A 19,308-nucleotide genomic window follows, 5' to 3' on the forward strand; every position below is an offset into this window, starting at 1 on the left:
AATTGGAATCAGTATGTAGCGTCTTCAGACTGGCTTCTTTCACTTATCAATATGCATTTAAGGTTCATCCATGTCTTTGTACAGCTTGATAGCTTGCTCCTGTTTTTTTTGATTAGTAATATCTCATTGTATGAATATACCACAAATTGTTCATTCATCACCTATTGAAGAACATCTTAGCTCTTAGACAATATGAACAAAGATGCTATAAACATTCATTTGGAGGTTTTTTTGTGGAGATGTTTTCAAATCAATTGGGTAAATACCTAGAAGCATAATTCCTGGATCACATGCTTAAACTATGTTTAGCTTTGTAAGAAACTGCCAAACTGTCTCCCACAGTGTCTGAACCACTTTTTATTCCCACCAACAATGAATGAGAATTCCTGTTGCTCCACATCCTTGTCTGCATTTGGTATTATCAGTTTTCTGGACTTTAGCCATTCTAACAGGAGGATAGTAGTATCTCATTGTTGTTTTAATTTGCATTTCCTTAATGGTAAAAGATGTTGAACATTTTTCATATGCTTTTTTTTTTGGCATTTGTATATCTTCTTTGATATGTGTCTGTTTAGATCTTTTGCCCACTTTTAATTGGGTTGTTTGGTTTTCTTATTGCTGAGTTTTAAGAGTTCTTTGTATATTTTGCATACAAATCCTTTATCCAAAATATGTTTGCAAATACTTCCTACCACTCTGTGACTTGTCTTTTCATTCTCAAGTGTTTTTTCATTCTCTTAAGTGTCTTTTGCATATTGGAAGTTTTAAAGTTTTTTTTTTTTTTACGTATTGTGATTTAGGCATCGTATCTAAAATCTCATTGCCAAACTGAAAAATACCAAAATTTTCTCCTATGTCTTCTTCTAAGCTGCTTCTTTGTGTAAAATTGACTTAGACCAGCCAGGCAAGAGCAGGGTGTCCCATTCTTATCGATATGATTTTAAAGAGCAAGTTATCTGATAATCTGTATATTAGAAAGCAAGGTTTCTTAATAAGAGAACATCTGTGAAAGAGAGTGTAACGAATTGTCACAGCTGCAGCCTGACCTTGGGAGAAATATTGTTTACTGTTATGTTTTCAACTGGTTTTATCTGTGACTGTCTCATCAGTTTAACTTGCCCAATACATGCACAGTCTGATTTTTTACTTTTTCAGTGTCAAAAGGCAAAATTGCAGCAAATTTAGTTTAAAGATCTTAATTGGCTTTTATTTGTATTTCAAGAATTGGGCAACACATCATCCTATAAAAAAGAACGAGTGTTCCAAAGAGCTGAGCAGAGAAGGTGTGTCTTTATAGACAGAATAGGGCTGAAGAAAGCAGAAACAAAGAACAAAAAGCAGACTGGTCAGTCCTTTCAGTTACTTTCCTGGTAAATGTTAAAGCAGAGGGGGGGCTTCTTCATCATGCCAGCTAAAACTGGCCTGTTTGGGGATTTGGCTATTATCTCTGTTCTGATTTCTTGGAAGGTCAAATAAACAACAGTTTTGGCTTAGAAGCGTGAAACTTCAGCATAAGTAATTCCACTTTGGTTTGGTCTGTTAGGCCTAGTGCAGGAGCTCAGTCCAAACCAATTGTCTCCTTTCTAACTATAAACACCACACAACGCAGAGGTCCTGAGCTGTGTTAACTTGATCACAGACGCAGGCAAACAATGTTTCCTTCCAAAAAATGGAGATAAGGCAACTAAGGTACAGATCTTGTTCAGCCAGGACGCTTCCTCCCTCCCCACATTCACACCTTTATTATTTTCCTCAGTTCACAAGGTATCCCAAGGTCGCACAAAGGAAATGGGAAACAAAGACCTACTACATCTTTCCTGTTTTAAATAAAATTCTACATAGCCACGTAGACTACTCAGAGGGAGCTCTGGCTGGGGGGAAGCGGGGTGTGCTGCCTGAAGTCGTTAGTTTAGGCACTTTTTCTATGCCTTTGCTATTGGATGTCAGCAGCCTGTCCGGTGGGTGACGGGTCACAGTCGCCAGTCCCACCGCAAGCCTCCACAGCCTCCCGTGGCGCTTCCCAGCCCCCGCCCAGCCTGGGGCTCAGCCCCTGACCCCGCCCCCGCGTGGCGTCCAGACCTGTGGTTTGCGGGACTTGCTGCTCCCGCCGGGCGCGCCGGGAAAGGCGGAGCCGGGCCTCCAGCAGCTAGGACCCGAGCCGCGGGAGGTGGAGCCCCCGTCCGGAAGCCCGGGATCCGCGGCCATGACAGTGCCGGCCCGCGGCCTCTCGCTGCTCCGTGGCCGCCTGGGCCGCGTGCGGGTACTGGGCGCGAGCGCCGCACCGCCCGCGGGGCCGCCAGCAGCGGCCGGGCGCGCGTTCCGGGGCTTTCGGAGCAGCGGCGTGAGGTAGGAGCGCCGGGGGCGCCGGGGGCGGAGCGGCCGGCGGTGAGAGGGGAGACGGCGCCCGGGGCGCTCTGGCGCCTGCGGCCGAGGCTCCTGGGCAGCCGCGCGACCCGGCGGGGACCTTGGCTGGGAACGTGGCCTTGAGAGCCTCGCGGGCCTCGCGCTGGGTTCCCTGAGCCTCGACTCTGGGAACTTCGACGTTCTCGGCGCCGGGCTCCCGCACCAGAACCTTCCGTCCTGGCAGCGGGTGCAGATGAGACACGTAGGAAGACGTTCGAGGCACTCAGGGAGGCTTCATAGAAACACGTGGTCCGCTTGCTCAGACATCTGTTTGTTTTGCTTAGTGTTTCGTAAATAACGGAGTAGGCGTTGTCCAGATGGTTTACTAGTGTCTGAGTTTCTGAATTCCTTTGTTAATGGTTCGCCAGCGTCTATCCCAGCGCCAGAATTCTTCAGGGTTTCACAAAGTCAGACATTAATCCCGAGTTCTCAGTCTTTTCCTGTTTGGCGCTTCCCGAACCTCCCCCCAGCTCGCCGTTTTACATTCATTGCATCTGTTTGGACTTGGCTGCTGGCTGGTACGATGCAAATACAAGCGCTACGTTTTTAATGAACCCTTTTCCAGCGGCGCCCAGGAACACTTCACTCTTCTGTCATCTACTTTACTTGTCTTAGTTGCAAAAAGCAACCTAAGAAACTAAAAATATATTCCTTTGACCCAGAGTCAGGGAGTCTAGAAGAGCCACTGTTTTCATACTTTCAAGGTCTTCCAGTAATGCGGTTTCACTACCGTTTTATGTGGCCAGAGATTGTCTTACTTGTCCTTTGTATCGTCAGTGCCCAGCACAGTATCTAGAGCAAGGTAATGATCAATAACGTGGGAACAAAAATGCTATTTAATTTAAATTAACTGTCTACTGTATGCATTTGGATCTTAGTCTTCAGTGACTACTGAATTTAAAAAATTATTTTCTATAGGGTTTACTTTAGACATAGTTTCTAGTGACTAGGTCTTCCACAGGATATGTGAGAAAATAAGTGATTTAGAGTTATGGTTGTGTAAGCTGTAGTGGTGTCTGCAGGAATTTGCCACTTGGTTTGGAGTCACCAGCTAGCTCTGTTACGTAGGAAAAGCAGATTTTGTAGAATTCTGCTTGTATTACAGAATTGAGGGAATTATCTCAAATTGTCACACCAAATTATTATTATAGATTATTATTCTTTGAATTTCATTTGTTTCAGGGCTTTTTTTCAGAGTCAAGATAACTTTTTTCAAATTGTACTAGTTGATTAATTTCCTTTGTCAGCTTGCTGTAAACAACCCCATCTCCCCATCGTCTCCATGACCTGCATGCATTGAATGGGAGTCAGAACAGTAGTTACTCTTACACTCATTTGGTTGTAGCCGCTTTCCTCATATGCACATGCATGCGTGCACACACACTCATGGAGAATTCCAGTCTTTTAAATTATATTTAATGGCCTCTTAATAATTTAAAATAGTTGAGTGCAATGGTTTTAGAAAGGTATTCTTCATATACGTGATAAGGTTTTATTTTCAACACGTCTGATTTCAGCCCCATTTAAAATACAGATTATACCTGAATGAAAAATATTTTTGATAGTTTTTGTTTTTTTAAAATGTCACTAATAAAGTTAGGATAAGGTGGTATTTTTGACATCCTCTTAGCACTGAATACAAATCTGAGGGTGAGGTTGGCTGAAAGATTGAGAAACATCCGTGGACTGGTGGATCTCAGGTGGGGAGGAATTCGGACAGTGTGCTGGTGCTTATTGGTGTCTCTTTTCTCTTCTAGGACCAGCAGAGAGAAGAGATTCCACCTTCCAGAGGTCGCCACTGTCTGCCTCCCCACTTGTCCCCATCCTCAGTTATCTTTTTTTAATACATAGTGACACAGTAGTTGTTTAGTTCCTCTTAGAGAATGTGGCTTAAATCTGACATCATTTCTATTGATGTGAAATTTGAACCTTAGTGTTATTCTTAGTGAAAATTGCCTTTGAGTTTGATACTCTTTCCCCAGTGATATTGACTTTTAAATTAACAGATTTATCACCAGTTTCTGAGCTATATAAAGAGCCTTATGTGAAAAAGTATTTTTGATTTTTTTAATGTTTTTGACTAATTAGAAACCTGTAAAAGTGACATATATTAAGTACATTTTTAGTGGAGGAGTTTTTAAAAAATTTTTTTCTTATAAGTAGAATTTCAAGAAATAATATTTGATGGAATTTGGAAGTTACAAAATCTTGATGTGTGTCGTTCAACATTTTTCTCTCAATGTTTTCCAGCAGTAGTGTTTTTTTTTTTTTTCTTTCCTGTTTGCTCATGAGAAATTAGATCTTATTAATTGGGGGGAAATTAATGTCAAAGAAATGCATAAGTTGCAGCTTGTTTCTTGAAATGAATTAACTACATAGGCTAAAGGCTAAAAATGAAAAGTTCTTTGTGATTAAATTCTTCTCATTTTGCTGTGCTGTGTGAAGAGTTTATAAATTAAAATGTCCTTGGGTTATAAACATCAAACAAGTTTTGGGCCCAGTGCTTTTCAGTGAATGGAGCTTGGTAGCAGCCTATCCCATTTGGATGAGGAGGTTACAGACCTTATACATAAATGCCATGCTCAAAAGCCTTTCTGCAGTTATCCTGCAACACAGGGACTTCCCCATACCTAGCTTTAGATCATCCTGCCTGAACTCCTCATTTTCAGTAACTAAATGGATATTCCAGTGTTGTTCCATGTTTATCCTCTTGCTCAGTGAATCCTCAAATCATTAATTTGGTAGATTCTCTTTTTTTTTTTGGTAGCTGGCCTGTATAGTGGTAGATTCTCTTTTTTTCCCCTCCTGTTATTATTTCTTTCACCGTTTGTAAAATTTTGTGTATGAACCTACAGCTTTTTGTGGAAGCTTCACCTTTATGTCTTACCACCGATGGCTATATAATTTTTGCAGCTAGATCAGAATTTTTTTAAAAATCTACATTTTGGAGCTAGTAAAAGACACTGGTTTATGTTATTTAAATATTCATGTCTTTTCGAGTGGATAGTTGGGTTTAATAATAAAAAAAGAAAATTATCAATAATCCTCTTCATTTTTCTTGAGACTCTTCCCTCTAGTACCTTAATATTTTTATATCTGCAGTAGAATTATCACTTGATTTAAAGCCCCTTTTATCTGCAGGTGAAGCTTAAGGGAACCAGACTCCAGTTAGTACCATTACTGAAGCTGGTTTTCTGTAGACTGGATAAAGTTACTCCTAAAGACTACCAAAGGCGGTTTTTAAAAATCATATTCTATGAGTATTTTGTTGGAAAATGTGATAGTGTAGTTTTGCTGTCTTACTACTGTACTACCTGTCCTAATGAAAATGAGATATAATAGTTATCTGGCTACAATTTTGATTTCTAAGCCATTCTTATGTCATTTTAAATTTAGAAAGTAGTTTCATCATTTGGTGTCTCATATCTTAGTTTTATTGTCTGTCCCAGCTGTTCAGAGATAGTGTGTTCTAATATGTCTCCAAAGTCAAGTTTTCTGATTAAAATTGATAGATGAAGAAAAGGGACTAATATTAATACCAGATATTGTTAGTTAGTTATGGTCTTAGTAATAATTTAGCAATTTCTTTGATCACCTGAGTCTTTGTTTTTCAAATGTTTTAAAGTTATGTTATCCTTTCATGTTAATATCCTGATGAGATGATAAAAACATAGCAGGAAAAAAAAATAATACCAGATAATCTTCCATGGTCATGTACTCTTTCAAGGAATCCCAGGGAACTCAATGAAGGTTTTAAAAATAGTTTGGTTTACAGGTGATTAAGTTGTGAAGGGAGGTTTAAAGAGATAGGAGCTTGGGTGAAATTTGAACTGTAAGTAAGTAGGATAAATTAAGAAATGATTAGTGACAAATGCGATTCACTATTATGAAATGTAATTTGGACCCAAAACAACACACAAGATACCTACAAGATACAAGACCTACAAGACAGAAAACTTCATGGTCACAGTGGAACATAATCCAAATCTAAATTAACAGTAATGTGAATGGACTGAGAGCTAGATATTATCCAAGAAGGCTTATCCAGCTGCTGCACTTAATATTACATCATAAACAGTTCTTATATTGCTATTGTTTTTATTAATATTTTAATGGCTGCTTTATATTACATTAAATCAATTGGCCATAACTTACCTAACCATCTTGCTATTTTTAAGTGTCTAGTTCTCAGAAAATATGTAATAATTTGTTCTCAGATTCAGGTTATGTTCTTGTCAACATCACACCAACAGGGTTTATTTACTTAATGATCTGAACTGTACATTGGTTTCTGGAATTATGCTTATTAAAGAGTGTGCCTAGAACCAAAAGACTACTTGAAGATTTGTAATGCTAACATGAAGGCATATATGCAGGGTACTTCAAAAAGTTCTTGGAAAAATAGGATTAAAATATAATAGCAACCTTTCCATGAACTTTCTGAAGTACTTTTTTTATATATTTTACATTAGATGTCCCTTCCCCCACTTTTTTTGGCCATATGTGATTAACTTTGCAGTGAATGTGATCTATAAGTAAACCAGTTGTACTGTTGAAAAATAAATTCTTACTGATATCTAAGGAGCCCTTACTCAGTGTTGAGCATTTTACTGAGATTTTTCACATTCAGTATGTGTTTTAATACAACAACTGAAGGAGGTGGACAATATTACTATACCCAATTAACAGATGAGTAAATTGAGGCTTAGAGAAATTAAGCAACTTGTCCAAATTAACACAGTAAATGGTGAAGACAAGGTTTGAACTCACATGATCTCTCTAGTGTGCTACTCTACACATAGCTTATAATTGTTGACTTATCTCACTGTTGCTTTTTCCTTTTCTTGAAAACATTTGTTAAGTCTCATAAAACTTCAGTGAATCAAGAAAGGTAATTTTGCATATAAATCTTAGAAATTATTTTGTTAAGATTCCCTTAGCATGGGGTGTTCTTAACCTAGGATTGTGTTAAGAATTCAGGGGATCCATAATCCTGGATGGGGGATCAATAACTTCTAATAAATTTAGCATTTTCTTTTATTGTAAATGTTGGCAACAAACCACAGCAATATTAGCAGTACTTGTGACATTGTCAATAAAAATCAGAAATATTTTAATATCACAGAGTTGATATAGATGCCTCAAATTGTTATATACACTGTGATATCACTGCATTGATATATTATGGTAGTTATTAGACCTACCTCTAGATCCTGTTATTTAATACTTTTTCAAAAAAGCATTTGATAGCAATATTTTGATAAACTGGTTTCCCTTATAATCCCATATATTTTATATTAAACATTTAAAAAGATTGTTCTGAGAAGATGTCCACAGGCTTCAGCGGACTTACTAAGGGCTGTAATGGCACAAATCTTAGCATCTAAGATTCTTTCTGGCAGTTAGCTTGAAAAAGCACAGATGTTGTTTAGTTAGTTACTGGTGTTCTAATTTACATGTTAGGGTCCAGAAAGAATTAAGTTACAAAAGTGAATATCAGAAAGAATCATATGTAATGGAAAGAACTTACTTTTGTGTGTGTGTGTCTGTCTGATAGCAAGGATAGAACCCTGGACCTTGGTGTTATCAGCACCATACTCTGATTGCTTCACTTTTTATTGATTTTACAAACATGTAATTTCTAGTAAAATTACTTCAAGCAGTGAGCAGAGTATTTAGGATATAAAATAAAATGTTTTTTAAGAAGCCATGAATTTAACATTCATAAGTATTCATTTATTTTAAAAACATCTCAAAAGTCTCCCTACTATTGGTGATTGGTTTTATTCCATATGTAATTTTGCCTTGGTTCCTTTGGGTTTCATTTATGTTGTTAGTTCAAACTCAAATTATCCAAGTTACACCCCAGCATCAAAGCACTTAAACTATGTGTTAGAACCCAGGGGGAACTTTGAATTGCTAATGATAGTATTAGGCTTTTTCATCTTTATAAATGATAAAATGATTCATTGAAACTTTAATTAAAGTTGAGATTAAAAATGAGATCAAAACCAAGATAGAAATTGCAAAGTACACAAATTGAACACATGGGTGGTCTTGACTAGGTTTTGTTTCTTGTTATTTTACTATTTTGTGGAGGAATATTTTGATACACAAAAAGTGATTTTTCCCTTATGTTTATTGCTTTGTTCTGGTTTATTAAATACTTTGTTTGGTTTTAGTAACCATAAATTAAGATGGTTACAGTTTATTTTCTAGAAATACACTTAAATAAGGTCATAGACACAACACTAAATGCTTATAACTTTCTGGTTTCATATTGTTCCTCGTTACCTGAATGTGTCTCCATCTATTATTTACTAGAAACTGAGAGAACCATTTTTGCAAACCAACCAGTCAACTCTTAGCCAAATCCTGTTATATAATATCAACATAGAGTATTCCCATTATATAGATGAGGAAATTGCATGCCTCTGAGAGCAGTTAAATGAATTCTCTGATCTCATTATGGCTACTGACGGTGAACCAGGGCTGACACTCAGGACTTCTGGTTTCAGGTGAATAATCTGTATTGCATAGTGCTGCCCTGCTACTCACCCTCAATCCCCTTCTGCTATGATTTATTGTTTCCTAATAAAGCCACATTTAATGTCTAGCCCAGTAATAAAGTTTTGGCGTGCAAGGAGAGGTTTAAAGTATAATGCCCTCTGAACTGAGAAGCTACCTTGAGACCAAAGAAGGAAGCAGGCGGGGCCCTTTGGTAATCAGAGATGTTTATTACAGGTTTGACATATACAGGAATGCTGCATGCAGTGAAGAATCAGACCTTACAGCAGATTAGAGCTCTGGCTCTGAGTTTAGGCAAAGTGTGTATAGCAAATCTCTGTTACTAAAAATAACTTCAAGAAAACATCTTAAGGAGAAGTTGATAAACATTATTCTCCAGGTGTCTTGTGATCCATGAGGCAGGGGGTCTTGTGCTGTTAGTGCTCAAACCACAGAGGCCACCTGCTATGACAAATCAGTCACTCCCTGAAACCTATGATTCTTTTATGCTTGCCTTAAAGTTGATGTATAGCTGGTTAGAGAAGCAAAGGAATGACATTAAGCAGGAGTTAACAGCAGGTGAGACACAAAATGGCATTAGTTTTGTTCACCCTTTAACAGGAGAGCTGCTTTTTCTGCATTATTTGGGGGTTGGTCACAACATTTCTGCCTCTGGGAGAAGCATCAGCTGAGCAAATAATGATTGAGTGGGTTGTGTAAACAGTATCTACGGTGTCTAATGGACTACTTTTGATGGGTATTAATGGCAAGTAACTTTTTTTGACCAAACTAGCACATTTTTTAGAATAAAATAGGGCATTAAAGTAATGCAAATTACATATTTGGAATATTTATTGTTTTACACGTTTATTAGTGGACCTATAAAATGGTTATAGTTAAAACTTTTCAAAATTAACATTTTAACAATTTATATCCTTATACATTAAAACAATTACAAGTTTTTGTATTATGTGACTATTAACTATTCAGCATGGGTAATTATTCTTGGTACATAGTCACATACTTGAACCAGTTTCTTAGCCTTATCTTCCTATAACACCTTGATAATGATAGTTTTTTGAAAAAAATTGTTAATAAGTTCTTACGTGTAATTTAAAAATTAAATTCCCTGCTGCTTTCTTTAAAGTTGCAAATCGACTCTTTTTTTTTTAAAGATAATAGCAATTTTAGTTTTAAAAGTACTTTACCTACAGATGCTAAAGCACTTGGTATGGTCCGAACAAACTCTACTAAATGGAACAGTCGTAATTCTAGTTGTTTCATATTGAAATGTAGACATTTTAGCCTAAATATTTTCACAGGTGCTATCTTTATGTCTCTTCAGAGTGCCTTTCTTTGACAAATATGATAAAAGTCATCAAATAAGTTGTTCCTATTTATGATTTTTTAAATATTTTGACATATTTAGACAGTAAAATTATAGGTTTTCTCAATTGTATACATAATATTACAAAATATATGTTTATTTAGTGAAAAATAGGAGCTCCATCAAAAGATTCTTCCCCAAAATTGAAGTATTTAAGATTGGGATTATAAACATTTGTATTTACTAAGACGGCTGTAAATGAAGTACCACTAGGTGGCTTCAGACAACAGAACTCTGTCTTCACACTTCTGAAGGCTAGAAGGTCAAATTCAAAGTATCTTCAGGGCCACACTTTCTCTCCCATTTTCTGGTTGTTAACCAGCACTCCTTGGTGTTTCTTAGTTTACAGCTGCATAACTCCAGTCTTTGCTTCTGCTGTCACATGGCCATCTTGCCTTTTTTACTTCACATCGCATTTTGTGTGTGTGTGTCCGTCTCTGTGTCTGTTCTCCTCTTGTGAGGATACCAGTCATATTGGAGGCCAGACCCCACTATACTCCAGTTTGACCTTATCTTACATCTTAATTATATCTGCAAAGACCTTATTTCCAAATAAGGTCACATTCACAGGTAGCAGAAATTAGGAGTTGAACATATCTTTTTGGGGGACATAATTCAGCCCACAACAATAGAATTTCAAAATTATTTGTACATTGTTTGAGCTATCATTGTTTAATTAGTTCAGTTCTTCCCTTGCTTTTGGAGGGACAAATCTCAAGGTGCTCCTTCCCCACTTTGGTCTATTTGTTGGACAATTTCCAATGATTTTGGACAAAATGCAACAATTGTAGGCCTTTTAGGCTGATTTACAAAATAATTTTTCAGATAATTTCTAAAATCTGATGTAGGCAGTAGAGAGAAGAGAGTATGTTCTGCTATGATAAAATGTTTTCTGTATTAAACATTTTATCACAATAGTTTTGTAATTTAGTTATAATAACTATGTATGTTGATGTGTACAATATTTGTTAATTTTGTTTTTTATTTATACTTCAGTTGACATATTATAGTTTGCACACAGTTATTGATAATATGTCCCATGACCAATTTTAAGCACATTTATGTTTCATAGATTTCTTCATATTAAAAGTAGATGGTCCCCTATCGGGAATATTAAGAGTAGGGATTCCTGTTCGGAGTGTAATTGGATCCAATCAGTGGTTTTCAACTAGGACTTTGTAGAGCCACATTATAGATGTTTTGATAAAGTATGGCATTATGACATCTAACCTATAGAGTGTCTCAAAAAGTTCCTGACACTTCCTTAACCAGTAGGTCTCATCAATTGTGAGTCCTGTTGTGTTCTGTGACAGAAATTTTGTTAGGGATGATGGAAGTTCTCTTAAGACACAACAAGCACAAACTCTAGAATCAAAGATGGTTTAGTTTTACATAAAATTAAGAACTTTTCATCAATAGTAACCATAAAATAAGTGAAAAGACAAGCCACATACTGGTGATATTTGCCACTCATATATAACTAATATAAAATTAGTGTTCCAAATGCATACAGAAGAGTGACATTAGCAAAATGATGAAATAAGATTTTGTAGTGCTTGTCCTTTTGCAGAAATATCAATTTGAACAACTGTGCATGCGCAAAAATACCTTCACAAAAGCTAAGGAACCCAGGTAACGGATTACAGCAACAGGGTGTAGTACAGAAATAAGAAAAGATGCATCAAAGAGGTAAGAGAGGCAGTTTCAAATTACCTGTGTTACCCCTCCCCCAAGCTCCAGTAGCACAGCGCAGAGAGCAGTATCCTCCTCACTGGGAAACCAGAGTGAAGGGCGCACCTGATTTTGTCATGGACCCCCATACTATGTCTGCCCCAGTGAAACCAGTGCCAGCCCAGCCCCTGTAGACCCTCGTTGCAGGCCTGCCCCAGTGCCAGGCCAGCACCTGTGGACCCCTCCTCCAGGCTGGTCCCTGCAGGCCCAGGCATCAAACCAGCACCTGTGGACTCAGACTCCAGGTAGGCCCCCAAAGATATGGGCTCTGCATCAGCACAGCAACAGGCTCCAGACTGGCTGTGAAGGCCCCATTCTCCAGCTAACGCAGATTCCAGGCCCTCCCAAATAGACACCACTGCTCAGACCCAGGACCCAGGCTAGCTCATATAGCCACAGGACCCCGACACTCAAGAACCCAACCTCCAGGTTTACCCCAAGCCAAGCCAGCCCTCAAAGACCTGGCTTTAGGCCCACACTAATGCCAGGGTACCCTTGGACTCTAGCTCCACACTGCCCCCACAAACCCAGGCATCAGGCTGGCACCCACAGACCCTGACTCCAAGCATGCTTCAGTGCCAGGCCAGCCTCTGTGGACTCAGGTTCAGGCCTGTCTTCAGGGACCCAAGCTCCAGGCCCACCTCCACAGCTCTACAGTCTCCAGGACAATCTCATTGAGCTCTGGTTCCAGGCCAGTCCCGATGGATTCAGGACTGGGCTAAATTCCAGTACCAGCTCAATCCCCACAGTCTTAGACTCAAGGTCTAGCCCAGTGCTAGGATGCCTTCCCTGGCCCCAGGCTTTAGTTCAGCCTCTGTGAATCCAGGCTCCAGGCTTGCTGCCATGGACCCAGTTGACAGGCCCCCATGAATCCAAGCTCCAGGTTTGCCCCCATGGACCCAGGTACTAGGCCCACCTACCTGACCAAGGCCCCTGCCAGCTCACCTGAGGACTTCATCAGTGAGCCTGCCCATAGACCCTGCCAGGTGGCTCACCAAAAATCTCTGGACAGTCTGATTGGTGAAGAGCTTTTCCTACCAAAACCAGTCTGTAAAGACTGGAATAGGTGCTTACTTCTTCACATGGACAGAAATCAATGCAAGGCCACAAAGATCACAAGTAATCAGGGAAATATGGCACCAGCAAAGGCACAAACTAAAGCAACAGTAAATGACCTTGAAGAAATGGAGAACTATGAACTGCCTAACGAGAGAACACAGATAGACAACTAAACATCAGGAAAGCAACAGAGAACAATATGAGAAGTTTAGCAAAGAGAAGCCATGGAAAAAGAAGCAAATTCTGGAGCTAAAGAACACTGATTCAACTGAAAAATTTCATTGAAATCTTCAACAGCAGACTTAATCAACCAGAAAGAATTAGTAATCTCAAAGATAGGTTATTTGAATTTATCCAATTTGAGGAACAACAACAATAACAACAAAAGTGAAGAAAGCCTATGGGGTATATGGAACACCATCAAGTGAAGTAATATAGGAATTATAAGAGTCTCAGAAGAAGCAGAGATAGAGAAGGGGTAGAAAGCTTTAAAAAAAAAAAAAAGTGACAGAAAACTTCCCAAATCTGAAGAAAGAAGTGAATATCCAGATCCATGGAACCCAAAGAACCCCAAATGTATTAAACATAAAGAGGTCTTCAAGAAGACCCATTGCAATCACATTCTCAAAAGTCAAAGAGAAAGAGAGAATTTTGAAAAAAAACAAGAGAAAAGCAACCCATCACATATAAGGGAACCCTCATGAGGCTATAAATGAGAAGAAGACAGCAAGAGAGGAAAAAATGAACAAAGAATCTACAAAACAACCAGAAAACAATTAACAAAAGGACAGTAGTAAGTTATTACCTATCAATAATTACTTTAAAGGTAAATGGATTAAATTCTGTAATCAAAAGATATAGAGTGGATGAATGGATTAAAAAAATAAACTCAACTATGTCATACCTACAAGAGACTCACTTTAGTTTTAAGGACACACATAGGCTGAAAATAAAAGGATAGAAAAACAGAATACATATTTTTACAGAATACCATACATACATACAAAACATAGGTCATATGTTAGTCTACAAAACAAGTTTTAACAAATTTAAGAAGATTAAAATTAAATATCTTTTTCAATCACAGTGGTATGAAACCAGACATCAATAAGGGGATGTAAATTGGAAAATTCACAATTACATGGAAATTAAGCAGCATGCTTCTGAGCAACCATTGGATCAAAGAGCAAATTAAAATAGGAAATAAGTCTCTTGAAACAAATGAAAATGCAGGCACAACATACCAAAACTTATGCAACAAGAGTGGTTTTAAGAAAGAAGTTTATAGCAATAAATGTCTACATGAAAGAAAATGAAATTTTCTACATGAAAAAAAATTTCTACATGAAATTCCTCAAGGAACTAGAAAAAGGAGAAAAACTAAGCCCCAAATCAGCAGAAAGAAGGAAATACCAAAGATTAGAGCAGAAATAAATGAAATGGACACTAGAAAAACACTAGAAAAGATCAATGCAACTAAGAGTTATTTTTTTGAAAAAGTTAGGCAAAACTGTAAAATAAGAGGAGATGTTATATTTGATATTCATCAGGGAAATGCAAATTAAAGTCACATGAGATATCACCTCACACCCATCAGGATGGCTATTATAAAAAGAATAAGTGATAACCAATGTTGGTGAAGATGCAGAGAAACAAGAACCCTTGCACAGTGTTGATGGGAATGTATATTAGTAAAGCCATTATGGAAAACAATAAAGCCCTGTAGTGAATTGAATTATGTCCCCCTAAAACTCACTTAAACTTGAACTGTGTCCCCCAAGTTTTATGTATTAGAAATTTAACCCCCACTGTGACTATTAAGAGGGTGGGAAATCCTATTATGGTAATTGAGGGGTGGAGTCTTGAAGAGGTGGTTGGATTGTAGGACCATGCAGTAGTGAATGGATTAAAAATGATGATCAGGGGCATGGTTCTGAGGGCTTTTAAAAAAGAGGAAGTTCTGTTTCTCTCTCTCTCTGCTCTCTCTGCTTCCATCATCTTGCAGTATGAGACCCCTGGGTCACTGTTGCCATCACCAGATGGACTTTGCACTTCCTAGCCTCACAAATTGTAAGCAATAAATTTTGTTTTCTTTATAAATCACCCAGTTGCAGGTATTTTGTTATAAGCAACAAAAATGGACTAATACAGGCCCTTTCTCAAAAAACGAAAAATAGAACTACCATATGATTCAGCAATACCACCTCTGGGTATCTATCCAAAGGGAATGACATCGGCATGTTGAAGATATATCTGCTCTCTCACCTTCAGTGTAGCATTTTCACAGAAAGCAAGGTATGGAAACACCTAAATGTCCATCAAAGGATGAATGGATAAAGACAATGTGGCATAAATACACAATGGAATACTATTTAGCATTAAAAAAGAAATGGGTTTTGCTAGAATTATTTGCCATATTTACAACCCTTGGTATTTGCTAATATAAGAGGTTCTTGTTATCTTAATATTACTTGTGAAAAAGATATTTAAATGAATTCATAAAATACGGGTACCAGAAATTTATAATACAGTAGTGCCCCCTTATTTGTGGTTTTGCTTTCTGTGGTTTCAGTTACTTGTGGCCAACTGTGGTCCAAAAATAGGGAAGTACAGTACAGTCTGATATTTTCAGAGAGAGAAAGAGTGAGAGGGCAAGCACACATTTACATATCTTTTATTACAGTATGTTATAATTGTTTTATTATTATTGTTAAGCTCTTAGTGTGTCTAATTTGTAAATTAAACTTTATCATAGGTATGTGTGCATAGCAAAAAACATAGTATAAATAAGGTTTGATACTGTCCAGTTTCAGGCATCCACTGGGGCTAATGGAAGGTATTCACTAAGGATACTGGGGGCCTACTGTAAGTAGTGAAAAAAGTTTGTTATTTAATTTTGAAAAATAAACTCAAAAGTAAATATATTTCATTTTAAGTTGATTTATTCCATAATTATAATTATGTATTAATTATTAAAATGTACAAAGACACAAACTACAAAAATTCAAGAAATAATAGATAACCTGAACAGTCTTCTACATTAAGGAATTTAAATTTATAGTTTTAAACCTTCCCAGAAAGAAAGCTCCAGGACCATAGAGCTTCATGTATGAATCCTACCAAACATTTATGGAAGAAAAAGTGCCAATTCTAGACAAACTCTTCTGGAAATTTGAAGAGGATGTAATATTTGCCAACTCATTCTGTGAGACCAGCATAATCCTGATATCACAATCATACAAAGACATTACAAGAAAAAAAAAAAAAAAAAAAACCCTGCAAATACCTCTCATGCACATAGATGCAAAAATTTTGACAAACTTTTAGATGAAATCCACAGTATCTGGAAATGATAGATACATCATGACCAAGTGGAGTTTATCCTGGGAATGCGAGGTTGGTTTAACATTTAAAAACCAATCAAGGTAATTCATCATATTAACAGACTAACATCAAAAAACCCATATAATCATCTCAGTAGATGCAGAAAAAGCATTTGAAAATATCCTTTCATCAAATAGGAATATAACTAAATGATAAAACTAAATGTATAATCTGAACTCATAAAGCTTCTAGAAGGAAACATTGGAGAAAACATTTGTGACCTTGAGTTAGGCAAAGATTTCTTATATACAACACCCAAAGCATGATCCATAAAAGGAAAAATCAATAAACTGAAGCACATCAAAATTAAGAATTGTTCCAAAGACACAATTCCAAAAGACTGAAAAGGCAAAGCACAGCCTGGGAAAAATATTTCAGATTATATATCTGATAAAGGACTTAAATCTAGGTTATATAAAGAACTCTTAAAACTTAAAAAACTTGAAAACAACCTATTAAGCAATGGGCAGAAGATTAAATTATGCAATTTACCAGAGAAGATGGCAGATAGCAAATAAGCACATGAAAAGATGCTCAACATCACTATTCATTAAGGGAATGCAAATTAAAAGCACAAAGACATACCACCATATGTCCACTAAAATGTCTAAAATTTAAATGACTTATCATCTCAAGTGATGCCAAGGATATGGAGTAAATAGAACTCTTTTGTACTGCTTTTGGGAATGTAAAATGGTACAATCAGTTGGGAAAACAGTTTGACAATTTCTTACAAATTTAAACATACACCCACCATATGACCCAGCCATTCTACTCCTAGGCATTTGCTCAAAAGAAATGAAAGCATGTGTGCATACAACTTGTACATGAATGTTTATAACAGCTTTATCTGTCGTGGCTAGACACTGGCAGCCACCCAAATATCCACCAACAACTGAATAGATAAATATTGGCATATCCTTACAATGGAACACTACTCAGCAATAAAAAAGAAATGAACTATTGATACATGCAATAAAATAAGTTAATCTTAAAATAATTATGCAGAATGAAAGTAGCTGGAAAAGCGTATGTAGTGTATGGTTCTATTTTTATAAATTTTTTGATAATACAAAGTAATATATAGTGACAGAAACTAGATCAGTGGTTGCCTGGGGATGGGGGTGAGGGTCCATCAGAGATAGATGGAATGATGAGACTACAAAGGGGCACCTGGAAACTTTTGGGCATCATAGATATGTTCATTTTCTTGAGTGTGGTAATAGTTTCTCAGGTATGTGCATATATTAAAATTTTTCAAAAGGCACACTTTAATTATGTGTAGTTGATTGTATGTCAGTTATACTCAATAAATCAGGACAGTAGAGCAAAACTGATATACTGAATTTACCATGACCTTTCATGTCTTGAAAGCTATTAAAATTTTGTGAAGAGTAGACAAAATTAGAATCAAAAGTAGAGTTTACCTATAATGTCCAGTTGTAATTAATTGTAGTGTCTAACCAATTTTTTCAGTTTATTATTTACTCAGAAATTATGATTGCTATTAAAATACACTTTTGTTTTAAACTGAAGAATTTGTTTTCCAAACATGGTCATGAACAAGAATCACCTGTGGGAAAATATTAGACATGCAGATTCCCACGGTTGACCCCCATAGAGATTCTGAATAGTAGGTGTGGTTGTGGAGTCTGAGATTCTGCAAGTTCGGCAAGCTTCCTGGACAATTTTTGATGGATGTATGTACGCATAGACCACACTTGGGAATTGCTCCTTAGCAGAACATTGTATACATTAAAATTGTGTGAATGCGGATGGATGCTATGGACCAGACTGGTGCCAGACTGAAATGGAGTATTCTTGATCTGGTTCTACTTATATGTACACAAACCTATTAGAGAGGGCAGCTGACTTATCTGGAAGGGTCAGCAGTTTGCATTTTGTGTGTTGGCTGACATTCATTAGAAAATCGAAAGTGTACAGGTACTACTAGAATTAAGGAGCTGTAAGGACTTCCTTTCCCCAATTTTCTTCTGCTTCTTACTCTACCTCCTTTTCCTCTTCTTCACAGTATATATTGACTTACATTTGCTGTTTTGGGTAGTAATCATGCTTTCATCAGGCCTTTCAGTAGTGAAAAACAGGGGCAGTGGGAGAAGGAACCATCTTCTGCTTTATCAGATACCACTGAACACACAGTAAGAACAACGTAATTCACCACTTCTAAGTTTGACATCATGAAGAAAAGCCTTCCTATAATGAATTTCTTTGTGCCTTTCTAGAGATAGTTTATGTCATCTATGAAATATAGCACTTTTTACTTACATATCTGTCAACTGCCAGAAAGCAATATTCTGTGTGAAGTTTTTTCATTAGAAATGATGCTATGGTAGGAGGATTAACTGAGCCATCTCTTTACTGACCTGATCCCCACCATAACCAATCATAAGTGTGGCAAAATCGATAGCTGTTGTGAGGGAGTTAGCCTGGAGCTGTGGAATAAAATTTTTCCTTGAGTAAGTTCAAAGAGTTGTATAGTATGGAGCTCATGACTTCACAGTCAGGATATGCTAACCAAGAGCAAACTGATTTAGCCTTAGGGTCACAAGACTGTGGGGCTACATAGGTACAAAATCGAGGCCAGCTTTGAAGATAGATATCAGTTTAAACTAGGATGTGCTGATCTACCTCTTTAGAAAAAACAGCAGAGCTTTTAATATAGCCAGTGTTACAGTCCATATCTTGAGTATGTGTTTGAAAATTCATATATATACTCGTGTATATTTATGTATGTAGATGTGAAAGTTATGCATAATTGTATGGTATAGATAGTATCTTAGCCCTGTATGGGCTTCTGCAACAGAATACCATAGACT

General features: G+C 37.2%; 1 protein-coding gene across 4 annotated transcripts in view; it reads left to right on the forward strand.

Moving 5' to 3' along the window:
* Positions 1 to 2,188: 2,188 nt before the first annotated feature.
* MTHFD2L (methylenetetrahydrofolate dehydrogenase (NADP+ dependent) 2 like) overlaps positions 2,189 to 19,308 on the forward strand; it is a 132,399-nt gene continuing 115,279 nt past the window's right edge. For 3 of the 4 annotated variants that reach the window (XM_063108208.1, XM_063108209.1, XM_063108210.1), the window contains exon 1: positions 2,189 to 2,346. In XM_063108208.1, the coding sequence (XP_062964278.1) occupies positions 2,204 to 2,346 (143 nt within the window). In that variant the 5' untranslated portion in view covers positions 2,189 to 2,203. Of the gene's footprint in view, positions 2,347 to 4,160; positions 4,437 to 19,308 lie in introns of those variants that run through there. The other variant, XM_063108211.1, reaches the window with a different exon arrangement.

The sequence above is a fragment of the Cynocephalus volans genome, chromosome 9, assembly GCF_027409185.1.
Source record: "Cynocephalus volans isolate mCynVol1 chromosome 9, mCynVol1.pri, whole genome shotgun sequence".
Classification (NCBI taxonomy): Eukaryota; Metazoa; Chordata; class Mammalia; order Dermoptera; family Cynocephalidae; genus Cynocephalus; species Cynocephalus volans.